The following is a 27,319-nucleotide window of genomic DNA, read 5'->3' on the forward strand; positions in this document are numbered from 1 at the left end:
TTACTTTTTAGTTTACAAGGATCTCCTTAGAAAATCGTAAAAAAAAATTATTTGAAAAAATATGCCCCCAAGAAATTTTGTTAACTTTTTGTAACCAAGTTTTTGTCAATCATGGTACCAAAAAGTTTATTATTATCTATTATTCAGTTCGTTTCTGTTAGTTACTTTTTAGTTTACAAGGATCTCCTTGAAAAATCGTAAAAAAAAATTTTTGAAAAAATATGCCCTTAAGAAATTTTTTTAACTTTTTGTAACCAAGTTTTGTCAATCATGGTACCAGGAAGCTTATTGTTATCTATTATTCAGTTCGTTTCTGTTAATTACTTTTTAGTTTACAAGGATCTCCTTGGAAAATCATAAAAAAAAATTATTTGAAAAAATATGCCCCCAAGAAATTTTGTTAACTTTTTGAAACCAAGTTTTGCCAATCATGGTACCAGGAAGCTTATTGTTATCTATTATTCAGTTCGTTTCTGTTAGTTACTTTTTAGTTTACAAGGATCTCCTTGAAAAATCGTAAAAAAAAAATATTTGAAAAAATATGCCCCCAAGAAATTTTTTTAACTTTTTGTAACAAAGTTTTGTCAATCATGGTACAAAAAGCTTATTTTTATCTATTATTCAGTTCGTTTCTGTTAATTACTTTTTAGTTTACAGGGTTCTCCTTGAAAATCGTAAAAATAATTATTTGAAAAAATATGCCCCCACGAAAGTTTGTCAACTTTTTGTAACCAAGTTTTGTCAATCATGGTACCAAAAAGCTTATTTTTATCTATTATTCAGTTCGTTTTTGTTAATTGCTTTTTAGTTTACAAGGATTTCCTTAGAAAATCGTAAAAAAAAAAAAAATATTTGAAAAAATATGCCACAAGAAATTTTGTTAACTTTTTGTAACCAAGTTTTGTCAAACATGGTACTAAAAAGCTTATTGTTATCTATTATTCAGTTCGTTTCTGTTAATTACTTTTTAGTTTACAAGGATCTCCTTGGAAAATCGTAAAAAAAATTATTTGAAAAAATATGCCCCCAAGAAATTTTGTTAACTTTTTGTAACCAAGTTTTGTCAATCATGGTACAAAAAAGCTTTTTTTATCTATTATTCAGTTCGTTTCTGTTAATTACTTTTTAGTTTACAAGGATTTCCTTGAAAAATCGTAAAAAAAAAAATATTTGAAAAAATATGCCCCCAAGAAATTTTGTTAACTTTTTGTAACCAAGTTTTGTCAATCATGGTACCAAAAAGCTTATAGTTATCTATTATTCAGTTCGTTTCTGTTAATTACTTTTTAGTTTACAAGGATTTCCTTAGAAAATCGTAAAAAAAAAATATTTGAAAAAATATGCCCCAAGAAATTTTGTTAACTTTTTGTAACCAAGTTTTGTCAAACATGGTACTAAAAAGCTTATTGTTATCTATTATTCAGTTCGTTTCTGTTAATTAGTTTTTAGTTTACAAGGATCTCCTTGGAAAATCGTAAAAAAAAATTATTTGAAAAATATACCCCCAAGAAATTTCGTTAACTTTTTGTAACCAAGTTTTGTCAATCATGGTACCAAAAAGTTTATAGTTATCTATTATTCAGTTCGTTTCTGTTAATTACTTTTTAGTTTACAAGGATTTCCTTGAAAAATCGTAAAAAAAAAATATTTGAAAAAATATGCCCCCAAGAAATTTTGTTAACTTTTTGTAACCAAGTTTTTTCAATCATGGTACCAAAAAGCTTATTGTTATCTATTATTCAGTTTGTTTCTGTTAGTTAATTTTTAGTTTACAAGGATCTCCTTGAAAAATCGTAAAAAATAAATTATTTGAAAAAATATGCCTCCAAGAAATTTCGTTAACTTTTTGTAACCAAGTTTCGTCAATCATGGTACCAAAAAGCTTATTGTTATCTATTATTCAGTTCGTTTCTGTTAATTACTTTTTTGTTTACAAGGATCTCCTTAAAAAATCGTAAAAAAAATTATTTGAAAAAATATGCCCCCAAGAAATTTTGTTAACTTTTTGTAACCAAGTTTTTGTCAATCATGGTACCAAAAAGTTTATTATTATCTATTATACAGTTCGTTTCTGTTAGTTACTTTTTAGTTTACAAGGATCTTTTTGGAAAATCTTAAAAAAAAATATTTGAAATAATATACCCCCAAGAAATTTTGTTAACTTTTTGTAACCAAGTTTTGTCAATCATGGTACAAAAAGCTTATTTTCATCTATTATTCAGTTCGTTTCTGTTAATTACTTTTTAGTTTACAGGGTTCTCCTTGAAAATCGTAAAAATAATTATTTGAAAAAATATGCCCCCACGAAAGTTTGTCAACTTTTTGTAACCAAGTTTTGTCAATCATGGTACCAAAAAGCTTATTGTTATCTATTATTCAGTTCGTTTTTGTTAATTGCTTTTTAGTTTACAAGGATTTCCTTAGGAAATCGTAAAAAAAAAAATATTTGAAAAAATATGCCCCAAGAAATTTTGTTAACTTTTTGAAACCAAGTTATGTCAATCATGGTTCCAAAAAGCTTATTGTTATCTATTATTCAGTTCGTTTCTGTTAGTTACTTTTTAGTTTACAAGGATCCCCTTGAAAAATCGTAAAAAAAATTATTTGAAAAAATATGCCCTTAAGAAATTTTTTTAACTTTTTGTAACCAAGTTTTGTCAATCATGGTACCAGGAAGCTTATTGTTATCTATTATTCAGTTCGTTTCTGTTAATTATTTTTAGTTTACAAGGATCTCCTTGGAAAATCGTAAAACAAATTATTTGAAAAAATATGCCCCCAAGAAATTTTGTTAACTTTTTGTAACCAACTTTTTGTCAATGATGGTACCAAAAAGTTTATTATTATCTATTATACAGTTCGTTTCTGTTAGTTACTTTTTAGTTTACAAGGATCTTTTTGGAAAATCTTAAAAAAAATATTTGAAATAATATACCCCCAAGAAATTTTGTTAACTTTTTGTAACCAAGTTTTGTCAATCATGGTACAAAAAGCTTATTTTTATCTATTATTCAGTTCGTTTCTGTTAATTACTTTTTAGTTTACAGGGTTCTCCTTGAAAATCGTAAAAATAATTATTTGAAAAAATATGCCCCCACGAAAGTTTGTCAACTTTTTGTAACCAAGTTTTGTCAATCATGGTACCAAAAAGCTTATTGTTATCTATTATTCAGTTCGTTTTTGTTAATTGCTTTTTAGTTTACAAGGATTTCCTTAGAAAATCGTAAAAAAAAAAAAAATATTTGAAAAAGTATGCCCCAAGAAATTTTGTTAACTTTTTGTAACCAAGTTTTGTCAAACATGGTACTAAGAAGCTTATTGTTATCTATTATTCAGTTCGTTTCTGTTAATTACTTTTTAGTTTACAAGGATCTCCTTGGAAAATCGTAAAAAAAATTATTTGAAAAAATATACCCCCAAGAAATTTTGTTAACTTTTTGTAACCAAGTTTTGTCAATCATGGTACAAAAAAAGCTTTTTTTTATCTATTATTCAGTTCGTTTCTGTTAATTACTTTTTAGTTTACAAGGATTTCCTTGAAAAATCGTAAAAAAAAAAATATTTGAAAAAATATGCCCCCAAGAAATTTTGTTAACTTTTTGTAACCAAGTTTTGTCAATCATGGTACCAAAAAGCTTATAGTTATCTATTATTCAGTTCGTTTCTGTTAATTACTTTTTAGTTTACAAGGATTTCCTTAGAAAATCGTAAAAAAAAAATATTTGAAAAAATATGCCCCAAGAAATTTTGTTAACTTTTTGTAACCAAGTTTTGTCAAACATGGTACTAAAAAGCTTATTGTTATCTATTATTCAGTTCGTTTCTGTTAATTAGTTTTTAGTTTACAAGGATCTCCTTGGAAAATCGTAAAAAAAAATTATTTGAAAAAATATGCCCCCAAGAAATTTTGTTAACATTTTGTAACCAAGTTTTGTCAATCATGGTACAAAAAAGCTTTTTTTTATCTATTATTCAGTTCGTTTCTGTTAATTACTTTTTAGTTTACAAGGATTTCCTTGAAAAATCGTAAAAAAAAAATATTTGAAAAAATATGCCCCCAAGAAATTTTGTTAACTTTTTGTAACCAAGTTTTGTCAATCATGGTACCAAAAAGCTTATAGTTATCTATTATTCAGTTCGTTTCTGTTAGTTACTTTTTAGTTTACAAGGATTTCCTTGAAAAATCGTAAAAAAAAAATATTTGAAAAAATATGCCCCCAAGAAATTTTGTTAACTTTTTGTAACCAAGTTTTTTCAATCATGGTACCAAAAAGCTTATTGTTATCTATTATTCAGTTTGTTTCTGTTAGTTAATTTTTAGTTTACAAGGATCTCCTTGAAAAATCGTAAAAAATAAATTATTTGAAAAAATATGGCTCCAAGAAATTTCGTTAACTTTTTGTAACCAAGTTTCGTCAATCATGGTACCAAAAAGCTTATTGTTATCTATTATTCAGTTCGTTTCTGTTAATTACTTTTTTGTTTACAAGGATCTCCTTAAAAAATCGTAAAAAAAATTATTTGAAAAAATATGCCCCCAAGAAATTTTGTTAACTTTTTGTAACCAAGTTTTGTCAATCATGGTACCAAAAAGTTTATTGTTATCTATTATTCAGTTCGTTTCTGTTAGTTACTTTTTAGTTTACAAGGATCTTTTTGGAAAATCTTAAAAAAAAATATTTGAAATAATATACCCCCAAGAAATTTTGTTAACTTTTTGTAACCAAGTTTTGTCAATCATGGTACAAAAAGCTTATTTTCATCTATTATTCAGTTCGTTTCTGTTAATTACTTTTTAGTTTACAGGGTTCTCCTTGAAAATCGTAAAAATAATTATTTGAAAAAATATGCCCCCACGAAAGTTTGTCAACTTTTTGTAACCAAGTTTTGTCAATCATGGTACCAAAAAGCTTATTGTTATCTATTATTCAGTTCGTTTTTGTTAATTGCTTTTTAGTTTACAAGGATTTCCTTAGGAAATCGTAAAAAAAAAATATTTGAAAAAATATGCCCCAAGAAATTGTGTTAACTTTTTGTAACCAAGTTTTGTCAATCATGGTACTAAGGAGATTATTGTTATCTATTATTCAGTTCGTTTCTGTTAATTACTTTTTAGTTTACAAGGATCTCCTTGGAAAATCGTAAAAAAAAATTATTTGAAAAAATATGCCCCCAAGAAATTTTGTTAACTTTTTGTAACCAAGTTTTGTCAATCATGGTACAAAAAAGCTTTTTTTATCTATTATTCAGTTCGTTTCTGTTAATTACTTTTTAGTTTACAAGGATCTCCTTGGAAAATCGTAAAAAAAAATATTTGAAAAAATATGCCCCCAAGAAATTTTGTTAACTTTTTGTAACCAAGTTTTGTCAATCATGGTACCAAGAAGCTTATTGTTGTCTATTATTCAGTTCGTTTCTTTTAATTACTTTTTAGTTTACAAGGATCTCCTTGGAAAATCGAAAAAAAAAAATATTTGAAAAAATATGCCCCCAAGAAATTTTGCTAACTTTTTGTAACCAAGTTTTTTCAATCATGGTACCAAAAAGCTTATTGTTATCTATTATTCAGTTCGTTTCTGTTAGTTACTTTTTAGTTTACAAGGATCTCCTTGAAAAATCGTAAAAAAAAATTATTTGAAAAAATATGCCCCCAAGAAATTTTGTTAACTTTTTGTAACCAAGTTTTGTCAATCATGCTACCAAAAAGCTTATTGTTATCTATTATTCAGTTCGTTTCTGTTAATTACTTTTTTGTTTACAAGGATCTCCTTGGAAAATCGTAAAAAAAAATTATTTGAAAAAATATGCCTCCAAGAAATTTTGTTAACTTTTTGTAACCAAGTTTTTTCAATCATGGTACCAAAAAGCTTATTGTTATCTATCATTAGGTTCGTTTCTGTTAATTACTTTTTTGTTTACAAGGATCTCCTTGGAAAATCGTAAAACAAAATTATTTGAAAAAATGTACCCCCAAGAAATTTTGTTAACTTTTTGAAACCAAGTTTTGTCAATCATGGTTCCAAACATCTTATTGTTATCTATTATTCAGTTCCTTTCTGTTAATTATTTTTTAGTTTACAAGAATCTCCTTGGAACACTGTAAAAAAAAATATTTTTGAAAATATATATCTCCAAAAAATTTTCCAAGTGTTTTTATACCTTCTTCCCTTCTTGCTGTTAAGTAAATCAAACAGTTCGTGGTAACGAATTGTAGTAAGGTGCGATCCGGCTCAATAGTAACCAAAACTCTAAAAAATGGAATTTTGATACCAGTAGCTACATCAAAAGAATCGTATTTTAATGCTAATTTTAAATATATAAGTTTCATCAAGTTTAGTCTTACCCATCAAAAGTTACGATCCTGAGAAAATTTGCGCTATTTTAGAAAATAGGGGGAAACACCCCCTAAAAGTCATATAATCTTAACGAAAATCACACCATCGCATTCAGCGTTTCAGAGAACCCTATAGAAAAAATTTCAAGGTCCAATCTAAAAAAATGTGGGATTTCAGATTTTTTGCCAGAAGACTAATCATGGGTGCGTGTTTATTTATTTTTTTTTTATTTTATTGTTTTTTTCCCAGGGGTCATCGTATCGACCAAGTGGTCCTAGAGTGTTGCAAGAGGGCTCATTCTAGCGGAAATGAAAAGTTCTAGTGCCCTTTTTAAGTGACCGAAAAAATTGGAGGGCACCTAGGCCCCCTCCCACGATCATTTTTTCCCAAAGTCAACGGATCAAAATTTTGAGATAGCCATTTTGCTCCGCATAGTCGAAAACCATAATAACTATGTCTTTGGGGATGACTTACCACCCACAGTCCCTGGGGGAGGGGCTGCAAGTTACTAACTTTGACCAATGTTTACATACAGTAATGGTTATTGGGAAGTGTACCGACGTTTTCAGTTTTTTTTTTGTTTGGGTGTGGGGTTCAGGGGAGGGAGCTATATGGGAGGATCTTTCCTTGGAGGAATATTTCATGGGGGAAGAGAAATTCAATGAAAAGGGCGCAGGATTTTCTAGCATTACTATTAAAGTTTGATTCTTTCTTGCAACTCTACTTTTTAAAACAATAAAAAAATTTAGCGTAATGAGCGGGGTGTTGAGGAGGAAAAGCCCCTTTCATATAAGGAGTAATTTCTGTTCGTTTTAAGTTCTTATGTCGCTCCTTACTTTCATTTCAAAAAACTTGTTTTTTTTTATTTAATAGATTAATAAGAAATGGGATTGAATTTTTGTTGCCCAACGCATACTATATCAACCAATGACATACACGCTATAAAAAAATATGATCACGTGAAATACAAAACATCAAAGATTTAATATTTCTCGAATATAGCTACGTTTCCTTAATATATTTTTCACGGGCTTTAGCTCTTTTGAGGTAAAAAACAATCTAAGGTCTAAGATAGGAATTTTTCATGGGAAGCAATCGCTAGCACATATAAATTAAGACAATAATCCACGCACTCCTTACTTTTTAAGGTAAAAAAGGGGTAATGAATACGGTATTGGACTTTACAGTCCCTACCAATTGTGCTCATCTCTGTTCTTGGCCCTTCAGCCAAAAATTACAATGGGGGCAGCCATCCCGTGATTCTTCACACGCTTCCTGTTTACTGTCCAGGTACGTATTTAGAGCTGGGTTGAATGTGGCTGAGCTTACAGAGTCACGCCACTAGCCCCCGTTCCAAACCCAATAACCACAACACCAGGACTCGAGCCCCGTCCTCACGGACAAAGGATTTTAAATCTAGCGTGCTGACCACTCGACTAGGATGGCTTTTCCAGTGGTCTTTCTATAGACAATTTCCCACTATTCCTCAAATGTGATATTGCTGTAATATAAACTAGTGCATTCTTTGTCAGAACTTAGAAACTGGTAGCAAATCAATGTTATTTTTAATGCATTTAAATTCTGAACAGCTGTCATATAAGTTATTTATATATACACTAGACAGTGAGCACATTCTAAACGCATGCGCCTACTTTTAAACCATTAAGTTAATTAAATTAAAAAAGAAGGATGTAAACGTGCACTGCATGCGGTGACATAATCGGGCGGAACTCCCCTGCAGCGATAACAAAACCCCAAAAGATTTCTTTTAACTTTATGGACCGGAACCGAGGACTTCATTACACCATAGAAAGGGCGGTAATCCCTTTTCCTCATTATTCTCGCCTAAGGCAACATTTCCGTTTGTAGTATCGGATGATTTCCTCTGTTCTAAATGGGGAGTGAGTTTTCCCCTTTTGTTTCTTTTTTTATATATGGCTGTCAACAAGTTAGAGAGATTAAGCTATAAGTAATTCAATATAGGTAAAATTTCAGTTTTCAAGTTTAAAAAAAAAACAAAAACAATATAGACAAGTGAAATTTCGTTGATTTTGACTTATTGACTTACACTGGTAGTCACTGCTTTTAGCTCTATTTTGAAGCCAAAATCTGAGAAAATTTTGGACGGACTTCTAAGTAAAAGGGGACAGAAATAAAACTAGTATAAACTTAAATATGTAAGTGGACTAGGTAGGTAGGTATGCGTTTATTTCATCAAAGAAAAATTACTAAAATTGCACTTAAAATCAATAATATGCTGCTCAATTTAGGGACCTAAAATGTCCCTGTTCAGCAGCAAAACTACAACAAATGAATGATAACTATTCATTCAAAATCAAAGAAATACGCAACGAAAAAAAAAACAAAAAAAAAAGACGAAACACTATGCAATCTCTAAACAGCCATCTCTCATCATAAAAAAAAAGAAAAAAAGGATAAATTTTTAACCAATATAATTTACAATTTATTCAAAAAATATTTTTTTATTCTTACTTTAATTAACATAAGGTTTTCAGACCACCTAACACTCTCTGTTGAATTGAGTTCCAAATAACAACACCTACATGTTTAATCATAAACCCAGATCGCGTTGTATGCCTGATTTCACTAGTCAACTGATCAGAGCTCCTAGTCGAATAATCGTGATAATTTAAATTATATCAATAAAAACTTCTAAAATACTGAGGAGACAATCCATTTAAAACCTGGTATAAAAAAATTAAAATCTGCTGAGACTTAATAAAATCAACATTCTAAATATTTAAATCTCTAAAGCAATCTCTAGTACTAAAAACTAATAAGATAAAAAACTAAAAGTTTATTAATCACAATTTTGAATTCAATAAAATATCCATGCTGGGGTGCTCCTCATATCCAAAGTCCCAATGAAACATAAAATAAACGGCAATTATTTTTAGATGTAAAAGCACCCATTTAATAAATTTATTAGAGCTTATTTACGAACTACTAGAATACAGGATTACAATAAATTCACTGATATCTTAGAACAGAGGACACTTGTGACCAAACGGTTTAGTAGAACATTTAGATACGCCGTGGTGCTCATGCATAGGGTTCACTTTACAGCTTTGACGCTTCTAGACCCAAGCATTTTTGTCCCTCCATTTTTTCGAGATTTCGGAGAAATTCCCAAAAATTTTGGGATGGTGGAACCACTGAACAGAACGCAACTGAGGAGCCAAAATTAACGAAAGAGAGAGATGATATAGAACCCTCAGCTGCCAATCTTGGGAGACATCTGACAATTTATACGTGGCCTCGGAATTCGTGTGTTGTTTTAAAATCACTTTTCTGTGAATAGGCAGCGCGGCGGCGGAGTACACCTGACACTTTGACGATAAATCATATCAGTCCAGTTTTTGTTTTAAAAAATCACTTAGTGATAATTTATTATGCCCCTGAACTCTGACATTGTGTGCCCCTAGACCCGGGTCTAATGGGTCTTTTGGTAAATACAGGCCTGCTCATGCAAATTAAGATATGCATCATATTGTATCCCCCCCCCCCCAGAAAAATCTTATGAAATCAGCTTGAATTAAAATATTAGAGTCGAGCAACCTGGAAAAGCTTCAGAAGAAACAGAGCATTTTCATGACGGGTATTTAAAAAGGGGCAGAGGGGTGTCTTGGCTTTTTCTCACTGACATTTCGGCTTTTTGGAGCTCCCGTGCTTATAGATATCACCTATTATTTGCGTTTATTTTAAGTTTTAGGTGTTAGGCTACACAGAAATATAGTTCAATCCATGGTGTAAATATGGCACAGTGAGGGGATAGGACTGTTTTAGGATTGGTGCAGAGTTTTTTTTTTTACAGGAAACTTTAGAATTCTCCCCTGAAATCGAAATTATTCATGTTTTCCAGTATCTATCTATTCTTACCATTGCTATACGACTGGCCGAAATTAAAGAATATGAAGTTCGAAATCTTTATTTTGCAAAAATCTCATTTAAAGTTTAAAACCCCTTGACAGAAAACATGGATGGATTGTAAGAAAATAATCAAAATGCAATAAATTGGTGAAGTGTCAGAAACATTATTTACGTTTATATACTTAATTATTTATTATGTATTTCCTTTATTTATTTAATGATTAATTTATTTACTTTCTTTTTAATAAATATTTTTAATTTATTTTTAATAAATATTAATTTATTTATTTTATTTACTTTATTTAATTATCAATTATTTATTTACTTTATTAATTATTTACGTTTTTTACTTAACTTGTAGCGTTAAAACATGAAAAATCAGTCCACATGGGTGGACCACGTTCGATTTTTTTTTTTTTGTGCGTGTGTGTTTGTGTGTGTCCTTAAGGTTTTGCCTACAACTATTTTGTACTTTCTGTGTGGCAAATTCTAGCGACTTCAACTCTTCAATTCAGGGATGGGTGTAGGAATATATTTTCAATATCTAGGGGGAGGACAAATTGGTCGGTTTTCTTTCTGTAATGAAAATGCAAAAAAAAGTATTTAAAATAAAAAAAACTGAAAAGAGGTATTTTCCAAATCTTGGAGGGGAATTCCACTGTGCTTCTCTAATTGACGCCAATCGCAGAATCACACAGGCTAAAGGAAAAATAATGGGATAGAACCAGCCATAGGACGATTGGCGCAAACACCCTAAGTTCGTGGATTTTGTGTTCCTCGATTACGGAAAGCGATGCTTTTTAGTGAAGTAAGTGTCCATTGAATCAGATTTTTGCAGTAAATTGGCCTTAATATCCTTTGATTTAGGACAGCTAGACTTATATGCCGTTATAGATAACTTCGAAGACCACACTGCCTTTCCATGACGAAAATATAACAGTTCAAGCTAGGAATGAAACCTTTTAATCAACAGTGAAACAAATATAAAATTTTCTAACTGAATATTTCGGACATGTAAACAGTGTCCATCATCAGCAGTAAAACTTATCTGATGATGGACACTGTATATGTGTCCGAAGTATTCAGTTAAAAATATATATTTGTTTAACTGTCGATTAAAAGGTCTCATCACTCTTTTGAACTGTTATATTTTTATATGCCGTCAAGCAAAAAAATTGCTAATGCGACTTTCTGCTGTAAAGAAACTATAGATTTAGTATCGTTTAAACAGCAATACAATAATGTTCACAATATATTATTAATACAGGTAGATAGATGACGATTGTAGCCTATGTGGATATGGATGCTTTTGAGAGTGTCTACCATATGGTAGATGTTTTTAAGAAAGGTAGGATGTTTTTAGAAAGTCTGCCACATTCAGCAATGAGTTCTGTCAAATCAATTGTACCAAAGTAATTTATTTTCAGTGACCCATATTTCTCATGAGACGTTTTTATTCTTCAAATAATAAAAGTACCGTAACTACACAAAATTATTTTCCTCATAAAAGGTTTATATATTTTGTTCAAAATTTATCTACATATTGTATTGTATCAGATTAACGACGCTTCTTGACTACTAAGGTCCCTGCGTCATATCTTTTTTTAGTCTCAAATTCAAACAGTAATGGAGGCGGAGGCGGATCTCCAGAATTTTACTGGGGGGCAAGAGGGGTCCATCCAGATAGTCAATGGGTGTGGGATAAATAATAATTTTTTCCATGTTATTGGGGATGCAAATGCCTCCCCCTCCCCAAAAGACGCCCCTGAATGTAGGTGTTTTTGCTTGCCCTTTCTCTGGTCACAGCTTCACACCCTTTTAGAAATTAGAATTTAGTAGTTTCTTTCCCAAGCTAGCCGAATGAACCAACTTTGACCCCCCATCAGACTTGATTGTTATGAGTCCTTGTCAAAGTTCTGAAGCTAAGTCTTTATCAGAATTTTAGAAGATATTTTTTAGCTCATTTGGGGGGTGAATATTTGCACTCTCAGCTACATATATTTCTTCAAAGAAGGTTAAATCCTTCATTTTGGGCAACAAGATATAGCTGCTGATTACCTTGAGGGACGCCAAAACGGTAATGACCCTGCATTTTTCACTGGCAAAAGAGGCAGCTACCTAAGAGCTAGCTAATTGATTGTTAATTTGACTGACATGGATAAAGGTAGGTATGGTAGATATTCTCTCACGCCGGTACATCCATTAAAACAGGTATTATACCAAACAAAATGGCTCTCATTATGATTTTGGCTGTTAATTAAATACAAAAGGAAGAGTAAAACGATAATTTTCTGCGATAGGAAAACAAAATTCAAAGTATACAATCGATCTTCCTTTTCTGTTTTGTACCTTTTTTTGGTCGACTTGGTCACATGTTGTATAAAACAGAATACAAATAGGAGAGTGAATTGCCTCTTTTAGCAATTACATCCATGGTTAATTACTGTTACTGCTCCCGGCAGCTTATAATTCAACATATGGTTATGAATAGTTTATAAAAAGCAGAGTTTTTTGTCAGACTATACAATATAATAATATAGCTATAGATGATAGACAAAGTTTAAGACTGTTGAAGTGTCTTTGTGCTGCCGCATATAACGGGCCACTTACTTCATGCCATTGATGTATATCCCTCTCTATTCTTTCCCTACCTTTATCAAGCAGTGAAATAGCGCTAGTACGCAGTGGCACCTTAGTGTTACTCCCCCTCCCAATCTTGATGTTTACACAATTTCCCCCACATTTTTTTAAATTTCCGCCTTCTTTAGTTTTTTGAAATCCCCCTCCTCGGGTATATTCTTTACATGTAACAGTCCAATAGAGACAAATCCTTTTCTTTGACAGTGAAACAACAACAAAAAATCTCTGGATATTTTAATCACATATACAGAGTTTATTTACTGATGACGATCTCTGTTTATGTGACCGAAATATCCAGATATTTTGTTGTTGTTTCACTGTCAAATGAAAAGGATTGTTCCTATTGAAATGTTAGTTGTATGTTATAGAAAAGCAGTTAGCTTTTAATAGTGACGTAATTTGGCGAAGGGGTAAAGGGGCATGTGCCTTCCAACAAATTGGAGAGAAAAATTATTATATAGGCCATGCCCCTTGATTTTCCGGATGTGGGCCCCTTTTGCCCCCTATAAAAATACTGGAGCTATGTCCCTGGTTTCGAATATACCCAAGGCATATTCCTGGGGGGATATACAATTTCCCCACCCCCCCAGATATATTAATGTTCACGTAACTGACTAGAACTGAGCTCTTGCTCATTATATGAGCTTTCAATTTGTCTAAAAACAGAGAGTTAGCTGTTTCTATAACTTCTAGTTTAGAACATTGAGCGTTTATTCATCAATTTAGAGGGAGAATTTCTCCTATGCAGCAGTATAGCTAAGGAGGGTGGGGGAACCCTAGGTATCTCTTTCTTAGAAAAAAGCCTTCCAACCTGCTGGATCTAGCTTTTCTTATGAAACCAGACAATGCTTGCGAAGGCATACGCAAAAAGATCTTCGTCTTGAGAGGAGGCGGTTGTGGAATGTATTCAGTACTTCTAAGGATCAGACCAAAGTTCTTGAAGGAGGACCGCTTGAGCTACTGAAGCTTATCCAGCAGTACAGACTCAATGACTGTGTTCCTAATTGAATCATTATGCAAATTGTTTTTGATCCTCAGGAAAAGTGGGGCCAGCTAAAATAGAAGTTTCTGAATGATGAAACTGAAAAAAATTACCTTCAATCAATTATGAGCCAAGTTAGATTGTCAAACCTCACTTAACTGTTCATTGAGAACAAAACATTTAACGGGAAGGATTTAAAGAAGCTATGAACGAGTTCGTCTCTCATAGCATTCGGAAAGTTAACTTATAAGCCATTTAATGGCTGATATTTGAAATAGAAAATTATAATCTTCACCACTATCTAGTTAAATAAATAAATTCTCAAACTTTGATGCGTATTAAACTATTAATAGTTTATTTTTAAAATTATGCTCTTACGATATTTCCAAGATCTTCCTTGGTTAAAAAATCATATTGTAATTTTTATGTATGTTATTATTGATTTCTCAGATAAATAAAGAGAGACATATTTGGAGATATTTTGTGTCACTTGAATTATTTCTCAATGAATAAACTATCTATCAGTAATAATATTCTTCGATAAACCTGTATCAGGGCTGTTGTTTTTATTCATTTCAATACGATGTTCATTTCATTTGTTTGTGTTTTCATCTTTATTTATACTTAAAAATAATATCCAGGCTGAACAGAGGGGATTGAACTCAGAAAGAAGGTGACACTCTCTGAATCCACTACATGTGGCACCCATAAAAGCTACACAACTGTCCCTGTCCTCCTTTTCGCATGTTTAATTTCACCTAACGTTAAGACCTGTCGCTTGGCAACTTAATTTAGCATTTTGTTTTGTTCTTTGGATTTCTGGGGGATATAATTCAAAGTCTTCTGTCCTTTTTATATCTGCTTCATCCCACCTAATTTAATCGTCAACATCTATTCGTGATTGTGAAGTTTTTCAGTTAAATTTTTAATTTTATACATACTGATATTTCAGATATGATGTCCCCTGATTTGTCTGGCATCGATGGGCTAAGTGGCTATGAATCTTCGGGTGGTCAAGTACATGGTAATAGTCAGCGAACCAAAAGGATGAGAACGTCTTTCAAGCATCATCAACTTCGGACAATGAAGTCGTATTTTGCTATTAATCAAAACCCTGACGCAAAGGATCTCAAGCAACTCGCACAGAAAACTGGGCTTTCAAAACGGGTATTACAGGTAATTAACTTTTTTTCTCTCTCAATTTTTTCGCTTCTTTGTATGTAATAAACGTCAATCTCTGTATTCTTAACCAAATACAGCCTGATTTACGATTTTTGATTTTAGTTGTATGGAGCTTTCACATTGACACATAAGAAATTACGTTCTGTTGCCAAAGGTACTTTAATTTTCTAAGTGTGGAAACCTTTTAACACAATTATCTACCCTTTAACTAACTGTTCCATACTAGAGCCTCATCGGTAATAACAATAGCTTTTTCAGCATCATAGAGATGAAATGAAATGTGTCTCGTCATGAGAAACAGCATGACAGATAATGTCAGAATTATTTATATAACACATACAAAGTAAACAGGTGAAAATATCTGAACAAAGCCAAAAGAGAGGTACTAAGCTCGAAACGGAGCCTACCAGTTATTACATTTATAAAACAAGTTTTTTTAACTGAAAGTAAGGAGCAATGTTAAAGTTTAAGACGAGCAGAAATCATTCCTCATACTAGGAGGACTACCTCTTTCTCAACCATCGCTATTTACGGTAGTTCTTTGAAAATATTACTCATTCAATTTCAACGGCCCTGGAAATCAGTAATATTTACTAAAAGATTGTGAGAAAAAGTCAAACTTTAGTGCGAAGAGTGAGGGTTGAGGAAGGGGCAGGCCCCCTAAAATACTGAATAATTTCTGTTCGTTTTTAAAGTTGCCTTTTACTTTTAGCTAAAACAAAAAATAATTCAGTTTCGGATGGTAACATGCCATAAAATCTTCCCGTCCCCCCCACGCCCCTTTAAAATTCCACCTGAAGCTTTCCTCCTTAGGAAAATCTCTTCCTGTGGAAAACCTCTCCGCACAAAATTTCCACCAAAAAAATTCCGTACATTTCCCAATAGCATATACCATATATGAACCTTGAGCAAATTGCAAAACTTATAGACCTTAGCAGAAGGGCTATCTTGACTTTAGCAGATAGGATTCTTGTCATCCCCAAAGGTATAGTTATTAGACCTTTCAACTATGCTGAATCAATTACATAACCCAAGATCTTGATTGGATGTGTTTTGGAAAAAAGGGCATGGGAAGGGACTATCTGTCCTCCAATCTTTTCGGTCAGTTAAAAAGGACGCTATAGCTTTTGATTTCCGTTCGAATGAGCCCACTCCCGACCTTCTAGGACCATTGGTTCGATGTGATCACCCCTGGCGAAAGAAGAAGGGAGGGAAACAAAGGGAAATTGGTCTCCCATATTTTTTGGCCTGTCCCCCCCTTTTATATTTCGAAAAGTACCTTTTTTGCCTTTCGTGTTGATTAAAATCTTTTTTGTTACTTCCATGGGAAAAAATCGAGACTATAGAAAATTGACCCGTCCCCTTGTTTTTGAAAAATACACTTTGCTCTCTTTTTCTAGAATTTTATTGAATTAGTGCCCTTGTAATGAATAGGCAAGTTCTTAATATTTGCTTATTTAGGGAGGAGCTGTGACTAATTTTTCGGCAGACTTTTAAAAATTTAGAAGTTGACTCAAAACAACTGGCTATCAACAGCTATAGTTGAGAGCAGATGTGTAACGTACCTACCGAGGGAAGTAATATTATAAAAAGATTTTGTATATAGTGGCCTGGTTTAATTTATTTTATGGCGTTCTATAGAAAACAGGCTTTGTTACATTAAAGTCCAAGTTTGCAATTGCATTAATCTGATGAATATAAAGAACGTAGCATTCCTAGAATACTACTACTAGCCTACTATTACTAACAACTCACTGTAAAAAAAAAGCAGCCTGAAGCTAATAAAACTGTACACACTCCTCCTCCATTCAGTACAATTAAAGCATCACTCTTTACCCCCTACCAAGAAATTGCAGATTCCATTAAAATCCCTCCTTACGTCGTCCTCTCAACGGACTCAGAGGCAACCTGTTTTTTTTTTTTTGCCTTAAAAGGTCGGCAAAAAAATTCTCTTTGGGAATCTGTTATCCTTCATCCGCCGAGCGTATCTTAGTCACCTCGACCTTTTTTGTTATTGTAGCCCTAGAAATCAGGATAGAACCACATTTTCTTATAGGTAACAGTTAGAAATACGGTCAGTCACATGGGTACCCAAAACAGTTCCTCTGGAATCATTTAATAAATCCTCCTCCATGGTTCGGAGCACCCACGTTTCAGAACCATACTTCACCTCTGTGTTCACAGTAGCTCCCAATATTTTAGTCTTGGTTCGCAGACATGTCTTCCCATTCGTCCAAACCTTTTCTCAACTGTGAGGAAAAAAAACACACTGGGCCTTGCCTATTCTACTTTTAACATTTTTATTGTATACGCCCTCTTCACTAAATAATTTCTTATGCCACATTGCTTTTGCATTTACGAAAAATTAAGCGAGAAAAACGGGTTTTAATTTTAAAAAAGCTGTGAACAAAAAAAACACTTGAATTTAAAAAAAAATCCGAATACTTCGGCCCCACGTCTATGAGCCTTTCTCAACGAAAAAAAAACACTAAAAATAAAAAAAAACTTTAAGTAAGAGAAAAAACAGTTGTTTTCAAAAATAACACTAAAAAGGGTTTAGTTAATTTAGTTGTCATTTTTTTTCTGGTTTTCACCCTCTTCACTAATAATACTCCCTGGATGATTGAAGCTATCCACTTGATCGATCTTTCCGTTATCTAACCTCACTACTTCGTCTTCACTTATTCCCAGTCTAAATGAACTAGTTTTTAACGTTAATTTTCAAGGCTGTTTTTGAGCCTGAGCTCTCAAAACCTCCAGAAAATCATTCATTTTGCTAACATTTTCATCTAAAATACTGAAATTATCAGCAAAATATATATCTAGGAGAGTGTTATTTTCCCAACTTATTCCTTGCTCTCCTGTAGTCTTTGCCGTTTTCCTTAGGGCAGGTTCTGTCAAAATGATCCGCGTAAATAGAGGCTGAAAGCAAAACTGATTCAACACGAAATCAGCTAATAACACTAATTACTTTCATGTTTTATTTGGGATACCATATAAGAATAGCACCTTCGCTTAAACTTTCCTATCGGCTGAATCAAACGACTGCTAAAAATCTATAAAACTATGAACTAGTCAATCTAAGTATGCTAAGATTGGACATTTTCTGCAATTTCTGGGGTTCTTATCCTTATCGTTACGAGCTGCCACTTCTCTATTGGTGGTAATGTCTGAAAAAACCACTGGATCTTTGTTCCTCTGTTTGTCTTAGTTAAAAACGCTAGGACAAAAACATAATTCACAAGTTTCCCCTAAAATTTAGCTTGAAATTACAACAGCTTAGATTTGAGTTTTGCAATTAATAGCTTTAGTTTTCTGATTATTGACTTATTGTTAGCCTTCTTGTGTTTACAGGTTTGGTTCCAAAATGCCAGAGCGAAATGGAGACGAAACGTCCTCAGACAGCAAGATAGTCCTGGAAATATGACAAGTAATATGGACTCCTCTTCAGTCCCTCCCCCATCCTTAAACCTAAATTTAGCTTCACCAAGTAGTTACCCAAGATCAAGTTCTTCGGATGGCGAACAAGGCTCACAGATGATTTACAGTGATGTATATTGAACATTAAAGAAGAGTATTGCGGAAGAAATAAATTAATGAACATGAAAAGCAGAAAGAGCAAAAAATCAATCCATAGTAACTGGACGATTCACCTAAAAGCGAAAAAAACTAAAGAAACATTTGGTTAGCTACCATAGTTGAAGTGAAGAAGCTGTGGGTGCTTCAGTAAATTAGTGACAAAGCCCTCTCTCTATCTGTGCCATACTCCTAAATGAAAGTACAAGCTCAACGGTAGAAAATATGTTAATAAACGGAGATGTAGATTTTCTCAGTTATCTTGCTTATTTAGTAGCCTGTGTGAAATCCGATGGTATTGTTTTCCGCAGAGGTGGTCTAAGGGGAGGGACAGAGAGGCACTTGTCCTGGACAACGAAATTTTGAAGTTTCAAAATTTCAACTAAATAATTTAACTGGTATAATCATTTTTCATTTTTAAAGTTTCGTTTCCTTTAAAATAAAGTGGAGGGCGAAGTTAATAAAGGAAAAAATTAAAGAATTATTAATTAATTCATAAAGTAAGTTAAAAATAGAAATAATTAAATAGATGATAATTAAACTGATTAAATTATTTAAATAGTAAATTCAAATAATAAAAATTACAGATTAATTAATTAATAAATTGAAATCAGCTTTGCTTATAAATGATTTTTTTTTTAATTTGTCCTGGAAATTATGTGGGAGACAGGGGGTGGGGTGCTAATCAAGATTTCGTCTTGGGCGTAAGAGAGGCCATAATCACAACCAGCTTTCCTAGTTGAAGTTTCAACCTTAGTTTGTTGCAATTGAGTTTCATACAGGCTACTCAAACTCAAACAGTATTTCAAAAGGTGATATGCATGTTACACTAAATAGGTCATTAGGAAAGTACAAAATTGAAGAAAACGGCTGGAGAATTTTACTATTATTACAGGTCAGTTTTTTTTTTTACAAGGAAAGTTTTAATTAAGGTATCAAAGATGCGGCAAGACTAATTTAAATATCAAAAGCACCGGGTTCCAGCTATTTCTTCAAATGGAAATTGGAGAATACTGACATTAAAAAAAGGAACTTCCAAGTATGTTTAGAACCAAAATAAAAATGGAAAAATAAAAATGGAAAAATAAAAATGGAAAAATAGATTTTATTAGTTGCCAATGTGTAGAATTTCAGAGTTGGGAGGGGGCTATTGATTTTAATCGGAAGAAAGTCACATAAAATCTTTTGAATATCTGCAGTTGAGATGTGAGTTGTACTTGTAATTAAAAAATATATATATATATTTACAAAGCTGCTAAGCGGTTTGACGTTTCATAAGATCTCGTTTTCTCATAGATATTGTCGGTGGAGTACTTATTGAGTGATTTATTTAAAATAAACACATACAAATTTGTGACTTGTTTAATTTTGCTAGAGGCCAATAAGCTAGCCTTTTTATTAAGAAGATTTTCTAAGATCATTATGAAGTAGCTATAGATATTTTATAGGACGAAGCACTTTAAAGGACAGCATTTGCACTATGTTAATTAAGCTACTGATTCCGACCCTAGAATTTTAACAGGTCCAACCGTGACTCCACTGCTTTAAATAATTATATCTTACCTCCAGACCTGCCTCTCTTGAAAACTAAAGATTTCACCATTGTTTCTATAATTCCCAGTTATCTTAACACAATTAATCTTAAAAATAAATAGCATATATGTATTCCTGTTTGAAATATTATAAGAATTACGATGTTTAACATAATATTTTTAGTGTATGGGCCTAAATAAGTACGCAAAACTGAAAAGACATTAATTACCCTTGCTTGACGGAACTGTTTTGTTCTGAAATGAAATGATTATTTTTCAATACTTTTGAGTGTAAATTCGCACTATGTATTGACAATTTTAATGCAATACCCCATTTTATCTGCCTTAGTATCAGTTAGAAATATGTAAAAACCGGCCAGACTTTAAGCTGGTTAGTTTTTTACTGACTATAACATCGAGCAGAATAAGTAGACCAAGGTTCATAAAGCCGTTTAAACTCGTGAAAACCTTTAGTTATAATCCATATCAAGAATGTTGGATGGAGAAATAGAGAGGACAAGTAATCTAATTTAAAAAAAAAATATCATTTTATAGCCATAAAATGGAATTAATTTTGAAAATTTTGATACATAGAGTAGCCTATTCAAGCTAGTAATTCTTCAGTGAGATTTCTTCCTTTAGCTGTTTTTGGTGGAATGAAGCAAATTACAAATTATTTCCTTCTAACTAAATATCATTAGAAGTAAAGAAAAGAGAAACAAAAAATAAGGACAGACATATAAGATCCTGGAATGGGCTAGACCTTCTACTAGGAAATCATTGCCAAAAGTGAAAAAATTAAAACTACCCTTTCTAGATTCTGAAAATGCAGCTTTTGGTATATTCATCAAAACAAACTAAAAAATCCTTGATAACCCCCACCTTCGCCTCAAGTACCCCAGTGTTTATTAATTCTGACTGTAGTAGCAATAAATTTGCTACCGACTGCAATGCTGTCTTCATACCTCCGTCACTTTTTTTAGATCAAACAGTTCTTGGTAACGAAATGTAATAAGGAGCGACCCGGCTCAATAGTAACCAAAACTCTAAAAAATTGAACTTTGATATCAATAGCTACATCAAAAGAATCGCATTTTAATGCTGATTTTAAATATACAAGTTTCATCAAGTTTAGTGTTACCCGTCAAAAGTTACGAGCCTGAGAAAATTTGCCTTATTTAGGAAAATAGGAGGAAACACCCCCTAAAAGTCGTAGGATCTTAGTGAAAATGACACCATCAGATTCAGCGTATCAGAGAACCCTACTGTAGAAGTTTCAAGCTCCTATCTAAGAAAACGTGGAATTTTGTATTTTTTGCCAGAAGACAAATCACGGGTGCGTGTTTATTTGTTTGTTTTTTTGTTTTTTTTGTTTTTTTCCCCAGGGGTCATCGTATCGACCAAGTGGTCCTAGAATGTCGCAAGAGGATTCATTCTAACGGAAATGAAAAGTTCTAGTGCCCTTTTTAAGTGACCAAAAAAATTGGAGGGTATCTAGGCCCCCTCCCACGCTCATTTTTTCCCAAAGTCAACGGATCAAAATTTTGAGATAGCCATTTTGTTCAGAATAGTCGAAAACTATAATAACTATGTCTTTGGGGATGACTTACTCCCCCAGAATCCCTGGGGGAGGCGCTGCAAGTTACAAACTTTGACCAGTGTTTACATATAGTAATGGTTATTGGGAAGTGTACAGACGTTTTCAGGGGGATTTTATTTTGTTTGGGGGTGGGGCTGAGGAGAGGGGGCTATGTTGGAGGATCTTTCCTTGGAGGAATCTGTCATGGGGGAAGAAAAATTCAATGAAAAGGGCGCAGGAATCTCTAGCATTACTATAAGAAAACAATGAAAAATAAACATGAAAATGTTTTTTCAAATGAAAGGAAGAAGTAGCATTGAAACTTAAAACGAACAGAGATTATTACGCATATGAGGGATTCTAAAAATACTTTAGCATAAAGAGCGAGGTATTTAGGAGGAGATAAATACCTCGCTCTTTATGCTAAAGTATTTTTAGTAATTTCAACTATTTATTCTACGGCCTTTCTGATTCAGGGGCCATTCTTAAAGAATTGGGACAAAACTTACGATTTAGTGTAAAGAACGAGGTATTAACGAGGGTACAAACCCCCTCATATACGTAATAATAATTAAAGAATATAAAAATTTGTTACGTAAGTTAATTCTAAAGTTACGTATATTTTTTGCTAATGAAAAAATTCGTTAAAATTAAAATTAATAGTTGCCTTTTTATGTAACCGAAAAATTGCATGGCAACTAGGCCTCCTTCCCCATCCCATATTTCTCAAAATCGTATGATCAAAACTAAGAGAAAGCCATTTAGCCAAAAAAGGAATTAATATGCAAATTTCATTTTAATAATTTATGTGTGGAGAGCGAAAATCAAAAATGCATTAATTAGAAAACGTTCAGAAATTACATAAAAAAAACTAGGTTTTTTTAACTGAAAGTAAGGAGCGACATTAAAACTTAAAACGAACAGAAATTACTCCGCATATGAAATGGATTGTTCCCTCCGCAATCCCTCGCTCTTTACGCTAAAGTTTGACTCTTTGCCACAATTCTGCTTTTTAAAACAATTAAAAGCTTTAGCGTAAAGAGCGAGGGATTGCGGAGGGAACAATCCATTTCATATACGGAGTAATTTCTGTTCGTTTTAAGTTTTAATGTCGCTCCTTACTTTCAGTTAAAAAAACCTAGTTTTTTTTTATGTAATCTCTGCAAAAAAGGAAGAGAATCACAAGTCATATCGCCATCCAATATAAATCATCAGGTGTCACATTCCATTCCACTTTCGTACGGGATGTCATTAATCTTCTTTGCAGGTTATTCCAATTATTCGCAACCGATCTCAGTTTCCCACGTAGATCCATTTTTTTCTGGAAACCACCCTACAATGTCATAAGGCAATAATATACCCCTTTAGAGCATTAATCCATGATTTTTACGGAACACCCTTATGAATTCAAAAGAATCTGTATGCTGGAAAATATGAACAGACGTTCCTGTAGTTTTCACTAATAAGAGACAGAACGCTGAACGCGTGCCATCAAAAACGAGGAGTATATTTTACAGGGCTATCAGGTTTCTTGCTAATTTGGTTTCGTCAATGATACTTTTTACGGCCTTAGTTTAAAGGGATTTTGGGAGTCAGTTACAAAGTTTCTGAATATTCAATATCTAAGTGCATGCCTGAAAGAGGAGAGGGGATGAAAGTAAAGTTCCTCCTTAGTTCGGCCTGAAGGACCTTTAAGAAAAAAAGAAGAAAACAAACAAATAACAAACAAGAACTAAGTGACCAACACAACACTTTTCAAGACATCTAGCCTGACCAACTTTTCTGCAATATTGCAATTCCTTCTCGGAGCTTAGAGTTTTGTGACCTATGTTTAAAAAAAGGGACCCATCACTGATTCTCATTGTAGTTTTCCTTGTCGGTCAAGATGGGGGCTGTAATTCTCTAATATGGGACTTTCAGCTTTGGTGATTCCAGTGTTGTAGTTTTCCTTTGTGGGCTTTAGTTCATTGTTTGAGATTCCCATAGATTCGTTTTCACAAAAAGCTTTTACTATTAAAATTAATCGGAATAATAGCTGTTCCCGAATCAGCTTCAAAGTACTATTCCTACTTTCTGGATTATTTTGTTTAACGCAAGTTTAGGTTTTCAGTTACTATGGGCTGGACTTCGTTCTTTACTAGGTTGCAGCAACTGATACAACCATAAAAAGGCTGATTATCAATATTTCAGTTTCTAGGCCATTTTTGCAGGGACAGGAAGCGGGTGTGTTCAGCCTTGCAGGAACTAGATACGATCTTACGTAGCTAATTAAATAAAAAAAACAAGTTTTTTTAACTGAAAGTAAGGAGCGACATTAAAACTTAAAACGAACAGAAATTACTTCGTATATGCAAGAGGCTGCTTCCTCATCAACGCCCCGCTCTTTAAGCTAAAGTTTGACTCTGTCTCTCAATTCTTCTTTTTAAAACAGTAAAAAACTTTAGCGTAAAGAGCGGGGCGTTGATGAGGAAGCAGCCTCATTCACACACAAAGTAATTTCTGTTCGTTTTAAGTTTTAATGTCGCTCCTTACTTTCAGTTAAAAAAACTTGTTTTTTTATTTAATTCCTGAACGTTTTTGAATCAATGCATGTTTTGATTTTGGCTCTCCGCAGAGGAATAATTAAAACGAAATTTGCATATTTTTTTGGCTAAATGGCTTTCTCATAATTTTGATCGAATGATTTTGAGAAAAAATGACCGGGGGAGGAAGCCTAGTTGCCCTCCGATTTTTTGGTCAATTAAAAAGGCAACTAGAATTTTTAATTTTTTACGAATATATTCATTAGTAAAAGATTTACGTAACTTATAAATTAGCTTACGTAAAGAACTTTTGTATTCTCATATTTTTATTATATATATGAGGGGGTTCGCCCCCTTGTCAGATCATCGCTCTTTACACTAAAGCTTAAATTTTGTCCCAATTCATTAAGAATGACCCCAGAATCACAAAAGCCGTAGAATAAATAGTTGAAATTACTAAAAAATACTTTAACGTAAATAGCGAGGTATTAGGAGGAGGTGAGCCCCTCAAATGGGTAATAATTTCTGTTTGTTTTAAGTTTTAATGCTCTTCCTTACTTCCAGCTGAAAGAACTTCTTCATATTTATTTTTTCATTGTGTTTTTAAATAATGCTAGTAAATCCTGCGCTCCCTTCATGGAGATTTTCTTCCCCCATGACAAATTATCGATGGAAAGTTCACCCAGCATATCCCCCTCTTCTCAACCCCTCCCCCAACCAAAAAAAATCCTCCTGAAAACGCCTGTACACTTCCCAATAACCATTACTATATGTAAGCATTGGTCAAAGTTTGTAACTTGTTGCCCCTCCCATGGGGACCGTGGGGGAGTAAGTCGTCCCCAAAGACATATTTATAAGGTTTTTCGACTACGCTGAATAAAATGGCTATCTCAGAATTTTGATCCGTTGACTTTGGTAAAATAATTAGCGTGGGAGGGGGCCTAGGTGCCCTCCAATTTTTTTGGTCACTTAAAAAGGGCACTAGAACTTTTCATTTCCGTTAGAATGAATCCTCTTGCAACATTCTAGGACGACTGGGTCGATACGATCACCCCTGGGAAAAAAAAACAAATAAACACGCATCCGTGATCTGCCTTCTGGCAAAAAATACAAAATTCCACATTTTTGTAGATAGGAGCTTGAAACTTCGACAGTAGGGTTCTCTGATACGCTGAATCTGATGGTGGGATTTTTGTTAAGATTCTATGACTTCTAGGGGGCGTTTCCCCCTATTTTCTAAAATAACGCAAATTTTCTCAGGCTCGTAACTTTTGATGGGTATGACTAAACTTGATGAAACTTATATATTTAAAATCAGTATTAAAATGCAATTCTTTTGATGCAGGTATTGGTATCGAAATTCCATCTTTTAGAATTTTGGTTACTATTGAGCCGGGTCGCTCCTTACTACAGTTCGTTACCACGAACTGTTTGATATTACGGCTAGTAGTAGTCTGGTTGCTACAATAGCTGCAGCTTACTGAAGAACGATTGTTGTAACTAAGTAATAAAACAAAGGTTGTTTTGAAAAAGGGTTGTTAAGTGAAAAAAGCAGTCATTTAGAAATGATTGTAAACATTATTTAGATTTTTGTAAATAGTAAAAGCTTACTACAAAATAAATCTTGAGGAATATTGAAAAGAGCTTGAAAACCATCAAAAAGGGTGCCAGATTGAAATAAAAAATACTTCAGTAAAAAATTACATGCCCAGCAACCCTTACCATAGACTTTAAACCCTTCTTTTTTCTGGTTCTAGTTGGGGACTAGAACATGGTATTGAACTATTCAAGAGCTCATTTGAAAATTTTATCGGCTACCCTATTTATGGTTTTTGACTAAGGTAATTCTAATGGTGCAGTTTTATTTTGGTCTGACACCAATTCTGAGAGGGTTCAGTCTATTTTTCGAAGTTCCCATGATATTTTTTCGCAATAAACTTCTACCATTAGGATTAATTGGAGCAATCCCGAATCAACTCCAAATGGCGATTTTCCCTCAAATGACAGCTTTTTTCAAAACTGGTTTTAAAATTTTGGTTACTATTGGCTAGAGTTCGCTCTTTACTCAGTTGCGTCAAACACCGCAAGCATCATTCATACTTACTGAGGTGAGATAAAAGGAGGTCCAATTGCTAAGGGCCCTTCAATAAAGAATTTTTTGAAAATTATTTAAAAAAATTATCGTATTTTCTTTTACATATTTAAGTTAATGAAAATAATGCTGAAAAGCACTAGGCAGCCTTTAATTTTAATCCATTGAAAGCGATTTCCCAAATAAATTTTGATACTCTAGTTAAAATTTTGCAAAAATAAAATTGGGGAAATTGTCCAATTGGAACTTACTAGTCTAATCTGACATTTACTAACTTGTTAGCTTACGTTATAACAACCCGTTTCGGCTGCCAAGAAAAAAGAAAAGGTTGTTTCTTAGGGTTTTACTGGGTTAAATTTTGCAGAGGTAAGTTGTGTTCTGTGCAGGTGAATTAATGCTGGTTTTTGCTGGAACTTAAATTTAGATTTAGATTTACACAGCCAAAGCTTTGAGGGGGGGATTAAGAAGGGTTTATACAAAAAAAAATGCACAAATCGCGTAAAATTCACAAGCAAAATACAAACCCAGCAAAAAATTAAAATCAACAAGACTCAACCCATGCAACAATAAAAACAAATAGGATTAAACTAAGAAAGATAAAGCCAAGCAAACCACAGCCCAGGCTAAATCCAACCCTCCAAGAGTTAACCTACGGAACAATAAACCAATAAATCAACACAACTCAAACGGGCAAAAGTTATATAGCCAATGCGGCATGGTGGCAACTCTCCTTGTAAATAGGTAGATGGAGGACTAGGGGATGGAGGCGTTATTGAGGGGGAAATGTTTGTAAGGCTATTTAGATGTGTTTAAATGATGATGTTAATAGTGACAATGATCTCAACAACAACAAAACAACAAAAAAACAAAACCTACGATAATGATGGTTCTGATGAATGTGACGATATTGATGATGATCATCGATGATAACTAAAATATCGCCCACAAAGGCAGCATTGATGGTGGCGTCTATGATGACATCTCCGAT

The 27,319-nt window shown here is 32.9% G+C and overlaps 1 protein-coding gene across 2 annotated transcripts in view; it reads left to right on the forward strand.

Moving 5' to 3' along the window:
• LOC136027287 (LIM/homeobox protein Lhx9-like) overlaps positions 1–19,960 on the forward strand; it is a 58,590-nt gene extending 38,630 nt beyond the window's left edge. For both annotated transcript variants that reach the window (XM_065704384.1, XM_065704393.1), the window contains 2 exons: positions 14,801–15,024; positions 18,385–19,960. In XM_065704384.1, coding sequence (XP_065560456.1) covers positions 14,801–15,024; positions 18,385–18,591 — 431 coding nt within the window. In that variant the 3' untranslated portion in view covers positions 18,592–19,960. The remainder of the gene's footprint in view (positions 1–14,800; positions 15,025–18,384) is intronic.
• The last annotated feature ends 7,359 nt before the right edge of the window (positions 19,961–27,319 follow it).

Source organism: Artemia franciscana, chromosome 1 (genome assembly GCF_032884065.1).
Source record: "Artemia franciscana chromosome 1, ASM3288406v1, whole genome shotgun sequence".
Taxonomy (NCBI): Eukaryota; Metazoa; Arthropoda; class Branchiopoda; order Anostraca; family Artemiidae; genus Artemia; species Artemia franciscana.